This window comes from Hydra viridissima, unplaced genomic scaffold, assembly GCF_058129835.1.
Source record: "Hydra viridissima isolate aposymbiotic clone 2 unplaced genomic scaffold, HvirCarnegie_v1 scaffold_1, whole genome shotgun sequence".
Taxonomy (NCBI): Eukaryota; Metazoa; Cnidaria; class Hydrozoa; order Anthoathecata; family Hydridae; genus Hydra; species Hydra viridissima.
This window is the reverse complement of record NW_028324300.1, coordinates 4,833,976-4,850,856: the sequence shown is the minus strand read 5'-3', so window position 1 is coordinate 4,850,856 and position 16,881 is coordinate 4,833,976. Positions and strand designations below refer to the sequence as shown.

General features: G+C 27.0%; 1 protein-coding gene and 1 long non-coding RNA gene across 5 annotated transcripts; one reads left to right on the top strand and one right to left on the bottom strand.

Moving 5' to 3' along the window:
• Nucleotides 1-195: 195 nt before the first annotated feature.
• On the bottom strand, nt 196-2,127 carry LOC149892995 (uncharacterized). Its single transcript, XR_016456322.1, has 3 exons — nt 2,052-2,127; nt 1,687-1,789; nt 196-319 (listed from the first exon to the last, which is right to left on the bottom strand). It is a non-coding gene; the product is annotated as an uncharacterized LOC149892995 (long non-coding RNA).
• Nucleotides 1,462-16,780, top strand: LOC145187248 (endophilin-A3-like). Of its 4 annotated transcripts, XM_090099825.1 has the most exons (12): nt 1,463-1,601; nt 4,900-4,954; nt 5,054-5,122; nt 8,258-8,330; nt 8,618-8,761; nt 8,971-9,032; nt 9,360-9,431; nt 9,886-9,952; nt 14,923-15,014; nt 15,229-15,332; nt 15,659-15,867; nt 16,078-16,780. In XM_090099825.1, the coding sequence occupies exons 2-12, from the start codon at nt 4,910-4,912 to the stop codon at nt 16,218-16,220; spliced, it is 1,080 nt and encodes a 359-aa protein (XP_089955951.1). In that variant the 5' UTR covers nt 1,463-1,601; nt 4,900-4,909; the 3' UTR covers nt 16,221-16,780. The 4 variants fall into 4 exon arrangements, with proteins under 4 accessions (XP_089956013.1, XP_089955951.1, XP_089955881.1 ...); XM_090099755.1 differs by lacking the exon at nt 1,463-1,601 and having other exon boundaries at nt 4,267-4,954; XM_090099887.1 differs by lacking the exons at nt 4,900-4,954; nt 5,054-5,122 and having other exon boundaries at nt 1,462-1,601.
• The last annotated feature ends 101 nt before the right edge of the window (nt 16,781-16,881 follow it).

Sequence of the window (16,881 nt, the reverse complement as noted above, 5' to 3'; positions counted from 1 at the left end):
AAGTTGATTAATTTTTATTATGTTTTACTTAAGAAAAAGTGCGAGTTATAATTAACCCGATATGTGAACCTGCGATGAGATCTTGTTCTTAACCCACGGATACAATAAAACCATTTATGACTCTGGAATTTTTAATCAACATGAAAGAAAAGAGAGAGAAAAAAAGAAGAAATATTCACTAATACAACAGATAAACGCGATATTATAAATTTAGTTTATTTTGAAGTTGTGTTTGAGTGACATATTCGAAGATTTTACAGTTGTCAAAATTTGATTGCGTCGTTCTCATCTCCAATTGAAATTAGATTCTGAGTTTGGTCTAAAGAGAATCACAGGCGAAAAAATGAATAAAGGATTTTTAGTGACGTAGGGTAGGGCGGGGCTAGTTGAGCAATTTTTACTAAAACTAATAAATCTCTTGAACGGTGCGTCGGATTTGCATAATTTTTTCACTGTTAGAAAGAAAGTTTTATCTGCTAAGAATTGCTTAAGAAAAAAAAGCTTTTTTAGATTTGTTTGACAAAATGTTCCCTAAAGTTTACTAAGCTGCTATGGGGTAAGTTAAAAATAAAGCTGTATGGGGTAAGTTAAAAATAAAGTTAGTAACTTAAAATTTTTATTTCTGAACTTTTGACTTAAAATACTTATATATTTTATTGACTAAGTAATATTTAAGTAAAAATATTTTTAAAAGAAGCAAAAGTTAAATAGTTAAAAATCATACTAACATATTTAAAAAAAAAAAAGATTTCAGATATTTTTTTAAACTGTTAAGAGTATTTAATAATGATTAATTTAAAAGTCTTTATGGACCTTAAAATGTTTACCCAAAGAAATTTGTTTCTCCGTATCCGATAAAATCCTGTTTTATCAATTTTTTTCAAACCTGGTCAACTTATCCCAACTTGACTAGGTTACACAAAAGTCAGGTTATAAAAAGAACTGTAATACTTTGGGAAAAATGGCTAAGTATAATCGAAAGTCAAATAAATGGGTAAAATATCAACACTTAAGTGATGCCATACAATTGTTTTTTGGCCTTTTTTGGTCTAAAATCGAAAAAGTGCCATTGCATCTCACTTGACCATGGTCCAACAACCATTTGATGCGCATTGCATTTCCATTATTTATACCTATCTTTCATCCATTAGATGTTTTGGCATTTGATGAGTAGTTTTTGAGATATTTTAGTTGCCCAACTTGCCCCTATGCTCAACTAGCCCCGCTCTACTTAAAGCTTAGCTTAAATTGAAAGTTAACTCTGCTACAAAAACGCTTTAAACTAAAAAGAACACTAAGTTTTTGGGTGAAAAAATTTACTTTTTTTTCTTAAAAAGTTTTAAACTTTTGAAGAGTTGTTATTCAAAAGACTTAAATTCTCAAGATTTTCTTAAGCTTAAAATCTCAAGATTTTCCCAATCTGGTATTAAATACTTAATGTTAAAGTATTTAATACCAGATTGCGTATCGATGTAAGAAAATCATTTTAGAGAATTACTTTGTAGATTTATGCATTACAATATGCCTTGTCTTAACGAAAGATTGAGAGTGAATCAAAGTTTGGTTTCTGCAATACAAAGTTTTATTTCTGCAATTTAAAGGTTTATTTCTTATTTTTACGATTAACTTTTCTTTTAATTGTTGAAAATTTTAAACGAGTAAAACACTACTTGATATTATACGTACCAAGCGGCTCCTTGCGGTGTAAGGTTGCGAAGCGGTTTAAATACTGCTCTTATCTTCAAACCATACAATTGTAGCGAGTAAATATCAGTTTTAAAGTTGGTAGCTGGAACATTAAAACAAGCATTCAAGTCATTTTTTCCACTGATAATAGGTTCTTTTTCATTGTTTATTACATTTAAATGATATAACTTATTATAATTTATTATAATTTATTGGACAACATTCCATCAACACAAGTTTTACCGGTGTTACTCTAACAAAGCTTTTTACCGGTGCTACTCTAACAAAACTTTTTGTTTTCATTTGAAGAAATAGATTTCTTTTCAATGTTACGCATTAATTAGAATACTTATATAATTACTTACTAAAATTTACTTGGCATACTTTCATGTTGCTAACTTGCATAACCATTTCTGGGCATCAGACTTTAAAAAAATTTTTACTCTTTACTTTAATTTTTACTAGTTGAAGCTATCTTTAGAGTAGCCTGGCGTTATACGTGTACCATCACCAATTTTCTGCGTATTGATTTTTTGTTGCTTAAAGAGAGCTTTCTCTGTGTCTCATCTTGGCTTTTTTTTGATTAACAACTCAAAAAGTCTAATCTAAGCATGAATTGTACCCAGCAAGCACACAACGTTGAAACAACGTTGAAATAACGTTGATCGACGTTAATCAACGTTATTTCAACGTTGTTTCAACGTTGTGTGCTTGCTGGGCAGATAATCAAACCATGAGTTATAGATAATTTCAGTCCATCAGATAAATATGGAACTTTGTAAATGTCTTTTGGTAAACATCCACCTATAATACAACATTGGCTGGAACTTGTTACATTTGATAAGGCAGTATAGTCTTTGCCAACTATCATAGAAATTTGAATGGTAAATCAGAGTGAAATCGACTTGCTATTAAATAACTCAAAGCAAGTTTCTACATTTTTAGAGATTTCAAAGTGATCTTTGAACGTGGTTTCTTCGATATAAAAGGTTGACAGTAGATAAAGGCTTTGAATTCCTCAAAAATCACAGTTGGTGTTTCTCTCAGATCACATAAATGGTGATCTGAAGTGGAAGGCATATTAAAAACGATGACTCTTCTTATTTCAAATCACGGAGACTATTAACGTTTTCTGTTTTAGTAGCGTCCACGATTTAAAAAAGAATTTTTGTTTTTCTAATCAAACAACTCAAAAAATGTTGTTAAATGATTGTATTTTGTAGAATCTTAAATAGAAATGTTTTTATATCGTAAAGGGTTAAAAACTCGCAAATATTAAAATATTTATCTAAAGACAAAATTTTCATTGTTGTTATGATATTGTTGTGTTTTTCATAGACATTAAATTGCAAAAAAAGTTATTAGTATATTAAGGAAATACTAAAATAGATGTACTAAAAAGGTTACAAAAAGTTACACTTTAGTGGTAAGGCAACAACAATCACCATGTACACAATAAAAAAAAATTTTTCTTTACAAGTATTTGTTAAGAAATAACTATTGTATATTTACACAATTTGGATAAAAGATTTGTAGTTAAAAAAGTTTTGGGAAGTATTCATCAATAAACAGCCTATTAAAAAAGTTATTTTCGCATTACCGACTATTAACCAAGCGTGAATTATTTGTTACAACTTTGCTTATGGAAAAAATTGGCAAAACAATTTTTGTCACATGCTTATTTAGATTCTTTGTAAATAAACATGTGACAAAACAATAGGTTCAAAATGGTAGTCAGTAAAAATGATTTAAAACAAAACCAGTGTAAGAAAGTTAATAATTAAATGAAAAAGATCGTTATTAAACACTCCTCAAGTTAAATAGCCAGGTGAAGTGAAGTATTTATTGATGTTGATTATTTATTTTAGTAAACATTTCTGCTAATGAACATGTGTCGATACAAAAAAAAAAAGTTCTGTCATGAATATTATGAATATGAGATCGACATAAATTTAGTTTTGTTACAATATTTTAAAAATTTGAAGGGTGTAAAGCTAATCTTGTCCTGTAAAAAAAAAAATAAACTGATCGTGGTTTTTTAATACGCTTTTAAAAATTTTTTCAAAAGAAATACCGAACTGTTTTGTATTAATGAGGAAAAATGTTTTCCATTGAATAAATCTCTGAATATTGAATAATACAGAACAGATGAGAAAACTCGGCGTGCTTGCGTTTAAGATACTATTTAAAAACCGAAGAATTATTCTTGTTGTAAAAAAGATAATACTAAATTTACCTTAGAATTGAAGATTTAATGAAACCTGTTTGCAAAAATTTTTCAAGAAATGTTTATTAGAACTGTCATTCTCACAAGAAGTTTGAAAATAGTTTTTTGTTATAATTAATCTTGAGATTCTTTGAAACGAAAATAGTTGTTAAACAATTATGAAACAAACTATTTATAAAAGAGTTAAGTGTTGAAAGTAAGTCGTTTTGATAGAAATACATTATTGCCGTATTACGCAAATAAGAAAACTCGCTAAAAAGTAACCTGCCCCCTTGGATAACTTCTCACTATTACAAATCTGCGTTCTGCAATTTATTAAGTGGCTTATCTAAATTATCAATCGAACCCATCTAAAAACTTAGCTAGGCGAAGAAATTTATAGTGAATATAAATGAGCCGCAGTAAAACGAACCGTTTCAAATGAAGTAATCTAGATTAATAAACGTAAAGATACTGCTGTAGATCAATCTATTTACTATAATTAAGTTTTAAAAGTCGTATGCAATTCAACAGCATGTAAATATGGCAAATGGAACACCTTACATTTTAAAGATATTCTGTGTTTAAAATGTGTTTAAATTATACTGTATTTTCACTTAAATTGTTATCTTTGAAGTTCCTAGATTTCAAACCATCCAGTACAATAATAGTCTTTAGAAACAGTGTTTTTTTTTGTCCAAAGATTAAGAAGTATGGCTCATCTATTGACCTGATAATAAATTTAGAATACTGTATTTCTACCTTAATACATTACATATATTTATATAATAACTAAGTAATAGAAGCGTCATAATTGAATAACCATAGGAAAAGGATTGATTCAATATACTACTTAATGTTCTTTTATCCATTTCGGTGGAATTTAATAAGACTGACTGGCATTTTCTAAAACCTTGTTATTTTGACTCCTATTAATAAACTAGCAATAAGTATATGTTAACATACATAAGTTTTAAAAGCATTGATACACCTTGTATGTATATTAGAAACTGAAAGATGTCTCTGGCAGGGCTAAAAAAACAGTTTAATAAAACAAGTCAGGTGAATGTTTTTCTTTTTTGCACTTCTTTATTTCTGCTTTAAATCAGCATTCTTAAAACTGGAATCAATATATAATAAATATACAATTAAATTTTTTAGTTTTTGAGTGAAAAAGTAGCAGGAAGCAAAGGTTCCCAGCTTGAAGAAGAATTTAAGGAATTAGAAAGGGTAAACTACATTAATAGTCAATAAATAGATTTCAAGTTTTTAAAAAACTTTTAGAAAATACACTTTTTTGATTGTTATCAAATCAAATACGAAGTAATTTTTTTTATGATAGATAATTTTTTATCTAACCTGTTAACGAGAAAGTAATGCACAGGGTGCATATGCTTACAACATATTTATTTACAATTTAAGTCTGTTGTTTTATTCTACTATTTATATAACAGCATAGGTTGACAGGACTTATAGGAATCTTCTACTACTACTGTAATTAAAAGTAAACAATCCATAAACATTGTTTGTTAACACTCTTTTCTAATGTTATTTATGATATGTTGCTAAGAATATATTTATCTAAGTTCTTCCTTATTTTTACTTTTATAAGATAATAACAAGCAATTATAAAAGTAAAACCAAATGTTTTTAAATTTAAGATTTTTTGAATTTTTTGTTTAAGTTTAATTTGTTAGTTGGAAAGACATTTCTTAAGTTTTCATTCACTGTGCAATTTTTTTCAAATAGTCTTCTTTTACCTTTTTTCTAAATACTGATTTTAAAAAAATAAAAGTAATTTTTTTTAGCTGAGCATTAAAAGTATGATCCAATATTGAATGGTTTTAATGCTGAAGGTGGTTTAATGCTACCTTTAGTATTAAAAAAATGATATTTTTACATATGCAAATAAAGATAAAGGACTTGAAGTTCTAAAAAAATCCAGATTATTTTTATGTTAGTATATAATGCCTTGTCCCATTAATAATGAAAAAATATCTCTTGAAATACTGGTTAGAAATTGATATTTTTAAAAATTTATTTGTAATATATAGTCAACAAGGTCAATTGAGGTAAATGTCTGAAGTATGCCAAAACAATATTGAACAAGCCAATTAAGCTTTGGGAAACTCCCATTTGGTGTGATGAATTGAAATTTAATCTGTTCAGGTCTGATGGAAAAGTAATGGTATAGAGAACACCCAAAGAAGAGTTTGAACCACATTGTACAGTGGCTACAGTCTAACATGGTATGGGTTCTGTTACTGCTTGGGGTTGTTTCACATAAATTGGAGTTGGCAAATTATATATTTTTGACCATACAATGGATTAATTTTATTATTGTAATATCTTAGGGCAGCATTATCTGTTACCATCAATCCGAATTCATCAATTTAATTTCGGACAACAATTCATCAATTTAATTTCGGACAACAATTCATCAATTTAATTTCGGACAAGAATTTTTATTTGTCTATAACATTGTTCCCAAGCATACTTACAGATCTAGTCAAGGATTGGCTCCAGCAAAACAATATTCAAACATTAGATCAGCCTTAATTATCACTCAATCTAAATCCCATAAAACATCTATGGGATGGAGGATGAAGAAACACAAGCCGAAGAATATCCATGAGCTCTTGAAGAACAAATGAAATAACATCAAGTTTTCTGTTGTTCAAAAACTTAATGATTCAGTACCAAGTAGATTACAAGAATGCATCAAAATCAAAGGTTACCTGACACTAGATTTGATGAAATACTTGTTTCGAGATGAACAAAAAATTTTTTACTTTCCTCTGAGCCAATAATTTTTGTATATGATATTTGAACAAACTTATACTGTTTGTCAATAAAACAAGAATAAAAATGATTAAAAAAGCTGAAACTTGTAGTATATATGCTGATGATAACAGACCACACAATAATACTAACAATCAGTGATTTTCTCCTATAATTCTTATATGACAGCAAAGATAAAAAACCTATGCAAAGGTGGGCTAATAACTTTTGGACTCACTGTATCAATATAATTTCAAAAAATTCCAATAACTTCACAAAGAAAGTAAAAAAATAAATGATTTTTTAAGATAAATTTTTTACAGTTCTTTCAATTGATGAAATCAACCATTCAATATTTTAAAACCATATATCAATAGAGATAAAACAATTGAGGTCAATGTGTGTTGAAGTCGAAGCTTTGGCATTGCTAAAAGTCGTGTATGAGCGTGTTTCAAAATTGTTAAAAGTTGTATAAAATTTAATTTGATGGTTTTCAAAACCATATTAGTTCAAATAAAGTATATTTATGTAATAAACCTCTATGTAATAAAATCTCTATGTAATAAAAAAAGGGTTAGAAATGTTAACTCATTTAAAACAGCTCCACATATTTATTATCATACTTACAGCTTCTAATATTCATGATTTGCTTTGTCTAACAAAGTATTATAGCGCATTGTGCCTAACTGAGTTTTTTTTTTTTTAGATAAACTATCCTCTAACTTTTCCATTCAATTATATTTCTTCTTTTACATTTTATGGTTCCATCTTGTCTGTGCAGATAACATGTTTGACTTGGTGCTCATACTTTTAAATTATGATCAGTTATAAACTCCTTTTAGCTTAGTTTACTTAAAATTTAAACTAAAATTGTTAGAGTAAAATTGCTTTGTAAGTTTTAATTTAGTTATTATCAAAGTTGGTATGAGTATAGACTTAACATGTAAAAGATTCTTTCTCTGTTATTCCTGGTCTTTTTTTTAAATTTCTTTTAAATTGCTCAAATACTTTCAAAATATTTTGAATAATTGAATTTTTGTATAAAATCCTGTAAAAAAAAAACAAAAGTCACTGTTGATGTCATTGTAAATATTGCACCAAAACCTGCATCAAAGATATTGCTACAGATTTTATAGAAATAATTCTTCTAATTAGAACAAAAAAGTTCAAAATCAAGTTGTCAATGAAAGGCTTGAGTTAGTTAATGAAGTTACTGATACATATGAGTGTATGTATCAGTCATTAAATTTGAGACAATGTATGATAGTGAAAACAAAGTTGATAAGCATACAGATTGTCAGATCATTTTGTTTAAATCTCCTTCTTCAGAAAAAACTTCAAAAAAGCATGTTTGATCAAGAGTGAATTTTGGGAACAGAAAGGTGGTGGCTTAAAATATGTACAAAAACACCTTTTGACCTTTTGAAAAGTAACTTCCTGTATATACATGCTTGTATTTGTGCTTTACTTATTTTTATGTATTTATTTGATTTAATCTTTATGTAGGTTCTAAAAAAACAGCAGTAATTGTGGTTTGCTTGTATTTCAATCAATTATGAAAATTCTTTCTAAAATTTTATTTAGAAAATAGATATTGTAACACGCACTGTGGAGGACCTTCATAGTAAGTCCAGAGAATATCTGCAACCCAATCCAAGTAAGGAAAAATGTGTCAAGTAATTTATTAAAAAGTTGTTTTGCTTTAATCTTGTTTAATAAATTGAGCCTTATCAAGCTAAGTTCATTTTGTAAATCCTTTGAATCACAAATCATTGTTGTTTTAATATCTATAATTTTTTTAACTTATAATTTTTTTACCTTATAATTTTTTTACCTTATAATTTTTTTACCTTTGTATTAATACATGTTCTTTTAGTTTATTCTTTACATTTGTATGTGGTTTGCATATCAAATTAAATTTTAAAAAAATTCTTAAACATTTAGGTGCTCGTACGAAGCTTGCTGTCCAGGCATCATATCAAAAAGCTCGTGGTCAAACAAAGTCTGCCAAGTATCCACAAGTTGAGCAAACTCTTGCTGATGTTTTTTCAAAAGCTGGCAATGAATTAAATGATGAGCTTCCTTACTGTAAGTTATTCCAATGAAAATGTTTTTCTATATAAGTATTTTTAACTTTATAAATAAGTTATGTCCTACAGAACCTCTATTACACAGAGAGTTACTTAATCCTGATTGAACCATTTTATTTAGCCTTATCCCACTGCCTATAATAAAAATGTGTTCATATTTTCTACTTTTTTGTTGTTTATATTTAAAGTTTTACCACGTTTTTATAGCACAATCACTTTTGGCCTGTGGCAACACTTTTACTCAAATGGCTGAAATCAAGGATTCTTTGGTTAGCTTAACTATTTATCACTCTAAGAATCTTCATCTTTTTTTTTATATTTATATTATGCAATTGTGTTAATTTTTAATAGAATTTTTTATATATTAAATATCTTATTATGATCATTATCCTATTGTATTAAATATAATGAATAATGAAACTTCAAGCGGAAAAAAAATTTTACTTAATGGTTTTTTCTTGAGTTCACATACAAATACCTTCTTTTTTTTTATTCATGGAAATGGTGAAAAATCAATAACACAAAATGTTTTGACTTAATTTAAATCAATATTTTCACTTTTTCATCAAACTTTTTACATAGTTTTTTTTTTTTAGGAGTTTAGTGTTAAGCAAAATTTTTTGGATCCCCTCTTCCAATTGCAACAAAAAGATTTGAAGGAAATAAATGTAAGAAATTATTAACTTTCTCTGAAGCCACTCTGTAAAGCTTGTTATATCTGCACATTTATGTAGCATGTATAAAATAATTTCAACAGTTTTAGTGCCTTTTGTTTGAGCTATGTTTCATATATTTCAATTTATGGGAATTTAAACATAAAAATGTTTTGAATTGAATGTATTATCCAGTTTCAAAGTACAAATATGATAATTTTGATTATCAAATTAAATTTGTTTAAATAACATTATAAAATTTTCAAAAGATGGCCATGTTTTTTATTTGTACTAAATTGGATTGTATCATGTTTTGAATGTTGATTTCAAGCATTTTTGTGTTTTGGTTTTTGTTAAATACAGGCATATTGATATGCTTAAATTTTAGAAATCTTTATCAAAAATGCTGTGCTCATGTAGAATTTCTCTTGACATAATCTGATAATAGGAAGTTTATTATCTATTTTAGCATCATCGAAAAAAATTAGAAAGTCGTCGTTTAGATTATGATTACAAAAAGAGCAAAGGAACCAAAGGTTAAGTTTCTTTCTTTTTTTTTTTTTTTTTTGGTTTTTTGCTTTTGCTGTTTCTGCTCATCACAAATGCTATAAATAGTAAAATTGCCCTTAAATTAAAAAAAAAAAAACCAAGTCTTGAGTATAAACAGCTAATAAGATTCTAATCCTTGTTGTGGTATGATTTTATTTGAGTTGAAAAGAAGAAATTAAATCATAAAAATATTATTTTATCTAGTAAAAAGTGGTTTAAATTTTTTCCTAATCCACCATTAACTATTTTAAACATTTTTGAATCCATGAAAATTCAGAAAATGTAATATATCAAGACACACTCTAAAGCAAATCCAAGACATATTGAAAAATGGCCTCCCATTGTGTGTTCAGAGACAAAGCAAATGAGATTGAAAATAACACCCAGGAATGAGAGAATGGTAGTAAAAATTGTGATTACTAGCAAGAAGTTCTAGCAAGAAATTTACTGCTTCTAATCCTACTTAAATACTCCCATAAAAATTTCATTTGAATAAAGTTTAATTTAAGCCTTAGTGTTATCTTACAAAATAAAAATTGTCAAGAGTTGCATAAAAACTGGCTTTCATAATACACAAAAATAGTTTTTTATATATTACAAAAAGCTGTTTATATATTATGAAAACTGAAGCTAATAAATTTGAAAAGCTCCACTTGTTGAAGTTTTATTTCAATTTAATGAAGATTTATAGACTCTAAAGATAAATGGTTCTATGAAGAACCAATGAGGGTTTTTTAAAGAATTATTCACAGTACTGTATATATATTGTTTTTTTTGAGTTGTATTATTTTGAAATACAAAATCTCATGCTCATGTAAGAATGCTTAACGCTATGTATAAATAGAGCAATATATAATGAAGAAATTACAACTATGTATAGTACCTAAAGTCTCATATCTTGTGGCTTCATCAGCTATGAAATGCAAAACAAAACTAAGATAAAGTTGTTACAAAATTACAAAAATTAAAAAAAAAAGAAAATAATAATTCACTGAATTTCTAAACTTATAAAATAAAAACCTTACTTATCTGCAAGCTTCTTCTGGTGGGTGTTCTGTGGTTAAAAAAAAGAGATAGAGAAAGAGAAAACTCTCTGGTACACATAAACACATGTGTTTGTGTATATTTGTGTGAGAATATGAGAATCAGGGTGTTGTAAGATTTGATTAAATTGTTGTTGCGTAGCCATCTTTTTTATTATTATTTGTCTTGTTTTATTAGTATTATCAGTGTATTTTTCATCAGTTATCAGTTACTAGTTGTTAAATGAAAGACTAAAAAAATCAGTATGATATAAAAAAAAGTTAAACACGAAACAATGTCAGACTTTCTTCATACAAAGTTCAAACAATGACAACTTCATACAAAAGATTCGTCATTCTGTGAATTGTAATTTGGATTTCTTTATTTGAAATACCAAATATGATGTGTTCAAAAGAGAATAAGGTGTGTTTCAATGGAATAAGGTATTTTATATTAAAAATAAAATTAAAGGCAAAGATGCATGATATCATGAATTAAAAGTCTTAAAGCGTGCTGCTATGGTTTATATTTCTTAATAAATTTTTCTTTCACAAGATTAGATAAATTTACATTCTAAAGTTGTGATATTGTTCTTCAATGTTGTCCGCGAAGAATTAATTGTGCTAATGAATAGAGTATGAGTATCAGTAAAAATGCTGAGAGCTTATGTGTGATGAATAGAGTATGAGTATCAGTAATATGCACAGAGTTAATGTACTGAACGATGAGCACCAATCGGATTACAAACCTCATTCATCACAATATAAATGAATTCTCAATGCATTCTTACCTTTAAAAATGACATGGTGGTTTGCAATTGAAATTGTCTGAATACAAACTTAGTAAATCTGTGTTACTAGACTTTTCCTCTTTTTCAAGTTTTCTTTTTATTCAATTCCAGAAAAGCTCATTTTCAACTGTTTTAGCATTTTTTTGGTAAAACTGTTTCACATTGAAAAGGATTCATCATTTGTTGTTTTTAAACCATTTTCACATATATATTCATACATGTGGTGTAATTTTATTCAACTGGCAAAACAATACTTAAATTTAACTTATAAAATGAAATGACCTTTTTGTTGGAATCAACCACAGATAAAACTAGAAACAAATCAATTTGATTCAAAATACTATATACAAAGTTTTCCCCAAGTTACTTTATTAGCATATAAAAGCTATGACTAAAATATGTCAGCAAAGATTTAACTTCATTTCCTACATCTAAATTAGAATGCAAACTACTGGTTACTTGACTGCTACATTCATCAGTAATAGCATCAATAATAATCTCTGCTGTAGTTTTAAAATTAACATGCTCTGCTAAAATTTCATTTTCCATTGTTTAATAAAATTATCAGACAAAAATATATTGTTGGTATTTGAGCTGCATTGAAAATGAAACTGTGCTTATGGACATTTGGAGATACAAACATTTAACAGATTTATATTTGGCAGGACAGCAGAATGTAATAAAAATATTACACTCTGGAAAAAAACAGTTGTATATTCATACATGATATGCAAATGTTGTAAATTTTATTGCAGCAAATACTTTTGCATAACATATATACAACAAGTAAAACACAAATCTTGAGGCTATTTCAAAAAAAATTATTTACTAAATACAAAAAAATTTAAAAAAAAACTTTACTCAATAACTTGCTATAAATAATTTCATAATTATTGCTAAATACTTAAACAATTAGAAACTCAAAATGCTTATCTAACGAACAATTTTTTCTCTTAAATCATTAAGACGTTTTTCCTCTAAATATAAACAAACATGTTCAATTGACAAATTTAAGTCTCTCATTTCTAAAATAAACTAAAAATTTAAAAATACATGTTATTTTTTACAGCATGATCAAACAAAGTATTGGTGCACTTTAAGTCAAATGCTGCAAAAAAACATGACATCTTGCAAATTAAGTTTTTCTAATACTATTCTTAAGTTATGGTTTAATTTAGAAATACCATCAGCTTTTGCAAGAGTTAGACAATCCTGAACACCAGAATTCATATAAATTACAGACTTTGTACATTTATTGGCATCAAAGATGTTGTTTATAACTTTCAAAAAGGATCCTCCCCCTTCAATAGAATTTTGTACAAATGCAGAATGAAGATCATGTTGATTTATCATATCCAGTATGAAAAATGATGTCTCTTGAACACATACAAGAAGATCCTTTGAAAAGTTTCTCTCTTCACTGTTGAGGAAATCTATCTGTAAATATATTTAAGTATATAAATAATCATCATTATTTTTTTAAGCACCAAAAAATATTCTTCACTTTCAACATCTTGTTGAAGCATGTCTGAATTGGAAATTTAGAGTTAAAGCATGAACATCGGATTATATTTATGTACATTACACAAACACATGTGTTTGTGTAATGTATTTATGTACACAAACTAGATAAAATAAATTCTAAATTATATATTTGTCAATTGTAAACTTCATTTTTTTAAAAGAAGATAGTGTAACTACTAATTTTTACACAGTAGCTTTACAATATTTATTGTAGAACTTGCATTACATATAGATAATATATGAAATGCATGTTGTAGTTATATGTGTAGCCATTATAAATTCTACCACGCTACTTTAAAAATCTTGAAGGGTCTCTATATAAATAATGTATCCATATAAAATGTATAAACATTCTAAAAGTAGTTGTGATTAATAAGTTATCTTTTCTACATGATAAAAATGTGGTTCCTCAAGATCCTTCAATGGATTCCTCAAGATCCTTCAACGGATTCCTCAAGATCCTTCAAATTGCCAAAAATGTTAGGCTTTATAGCAGTCTTAGACCTAATCCTGTGCTTACATTGAAAAGCATTTTGTAATACCTAGTTAGCATTTTCCATTTGACCTTAAAAAGTGATTTTAAAATACAATTTTGTAAATAAAATTGCTTCATTACAATTTATGTTTATATATAAACAGTAGTAATATAGTTTTTTAAATAATAATGTATAAAAACACATCAGTGTCTACAGAGATTTAAGCTTGCTTTATGATGGCACATTAAAAAAAATTTTTTTAAGCTTTAACATAAGGTTTTTAAATTCAAAAATGTTTTTAATGATCAATATACACTGTGACATTAAACCTGGCAGCCTCTCTCATTCACAGAGTCTCTTTCATTCAAAATCTCTCATTTGCAGAGTATTGAAATTAAATCATCAACCAGGAGGGAAAAAAAAAAAGGTGAAATGTATTGAATTCTTTAACCAGGAGGTAAAACCTTTACAATTTAGTTGAGCTTTGAGGTAATTGTTTTTTATTGATAGTTGGATAATTATTCTTTGTGGTTTATATTTCAAAGTAGAATTCTAAAATCTTTGTTTTTGTCATCCTTTTTTATTTTTTGCCGACTCAACTAAATCATTTCAATTTTTGTGTAAATATTCTCTTTTTCTTAATGTTTGTCTGAATGCTGGTAGGAGGTAATATTTCCAATAAATTTGTTTCTTAAATGATGCTTATATTATTGTTACTTAAATGATGGTTATATTATTATTGTTATTTTAAACTCCAATGTTTGAAACTGTTGTTTAACAAAGTTGTTTTCTAAAAAACTTATGGTCAATTTTAAAACATACACCAATAGTATCTACTATCTTTATATCTATAAAGATGAATCGAGACATTAAGTTTACCTGCATATTTTATTAAGTTTACCTACATATTTTATTTCATAATAGGAAGAGTATAATAATTTTAAATGTTTGTTATGGAGTTAAAAATTAGTAATCAATGGCTTAAAAAAAGTACTGAGTGATCACACTGTTGTCATGATTTTTTTAATTGGTCCAAGAATTTCCCAGAATTAAATACACCGTGGTTTTAGTTTTTAAAGATGTACCTAGAATTTACAATTACTTTTAATTCTCTGTTTTATTGATGCCAATGTGACTTTTCTAGTTCCAGAAGAAGAGTTAAATATAGCAGAAGAAAAATTCTCTGAATCAAAAGATTTGTGTTATAACAGCATGATGAACTTTATAGATAGTGATGTAAGTAAAGTATTATATTACAAAATTTTTCTTTGATATTAATTATGTGAATACTGTAATTTTTTTTCCTTTTATTTTTTTTGTATTATTTTATTAAATTTGTTTAATATTTTTGGGCTTCTTATAATGCTCTACAATATATAAAATTCAACAAGAACTTCATAAATTGTCTAACACTTTATAAATATCATTCTGACTTTTGCTTGAATGTCAGGTTGAACACATAGGTCAAATACATGCTTTTGCTGAAGCTGTTCGGGACTATCACCGCCAATGTGCTGAGCTAATGGAAAGTTTAGTTAAGAAGCTTGCAGATAAGTAAGGTTTTTATTTTATAAGTTTAGAAATTCAGTGAATTATTTTTTTCTTTTTTTTTTATTCATTATTTTTATTATTATTATTATTATTATTATTTATTATTATTTATTATTATCCTGGAGATTTGTGGACTTTAGATAGACTTAATAAAAAACATCAAATAATAGGTATTCTCTTAATACAAATAGTAATTCATTATAAGAATTTTTCGCTAGCTTATGATACAAAAAAATTAAATATTGATAATGAATATATTTAAATTATTGCTAGAATTAATATTTTTAAAAGTTTAGATTTATTTCTGCTAATCCCATCTGTTTTAATAGCTTATCTGAAGCAGCTAGCCGTCCAAAAGAGGATCGTGTCTTTATTTCTCGTCCCAAATTTGATGATAGTGGTAGTTTAAATGCTTATGATGTGATTGAAAAGAACTCACCTCTTCCAACACCCACTGCTCCACAAAGATCTGCTGCTGTTGCTCCCAATGTTAAGTCCAAGACTCCATGCTGTCGAGCATTGTATGATTTCGAACCAGGTTAGTTTAAGTGTTGGTAATTTAAAGCTTTTATTTAAGTGATGTTACATCAGCTACCATTTTCATAGTTTCAAAAAGTTAGGCTCATTTAAAGTAATTTTTTTATAGGTTAAAGTTTTAAGATAAAATAAACCTGAAAGTATAGTTAATTAGAATAATTAGAATAATCATTAAGAGTTTTTTAAACAATAGATTTTGTCTTAATTACAGAAAACGAAGGAGAGCTTGGTTTTCAAGAAGGTGATATGATTGAACTGACAAGTCGAATTGATGAAAATTGGCTTGAAGGGCGTCTGAATGGACAAATTGGGTTCTTCCCGCAAAACTATGTAGAAGTAGTAGTTCCATTATAGAGTTGATTAAAGTGATATTTCTCTTACCAAGAGTCAGATATCCTTTCTTTAAAAAAGTCTAATCATAGTCTGACATTACAGGCTTCCTTATTCTGCATTCTTGTTTGAAAATAGTTTTATATTCCTTTTTCTTCCTTTTTTTAGTGTTTTTTTTTTTTATCTTATAAGCGGAGAAATCTTCTCTTCAATTCGAGGCCTTAAATATTTTAAATATTTTAATTGGTTTATTTGCACTTTTGATATTTTTTTGATGTTCTTCTATGTATTTGAAAAGGTTTTGGCTAAATTTTAATGAGTTTTGTGACTTATGTTTGTCATTACAAAAGAATCTCCGCACTTTTTATCTATTGCAAGGTATCTTCAAAAGTTTATTTTTTGTTTCACTTTTCTTCTTTTTTAACTCTCATAAATGTTTGTTTTTATTCTGTGTTAATTGTAGTTTTATATTATACATAATTATTATGGCTTTTGGAAATAATTTGTCAAAATAATTAGAAATATTTTCTGTACTTTTTCTTTATGCAACTTCTAAGTATTTTGAAGTAAAATTGATTTTCCTATATTCTTGTTGTTGTTGTTTTTTTAATTCTAATTATATATGTATTTTTTGTTCTTTTAAGTGAGCAATCACAGCAGTCATTTGTGGGAATATCAAAGATTT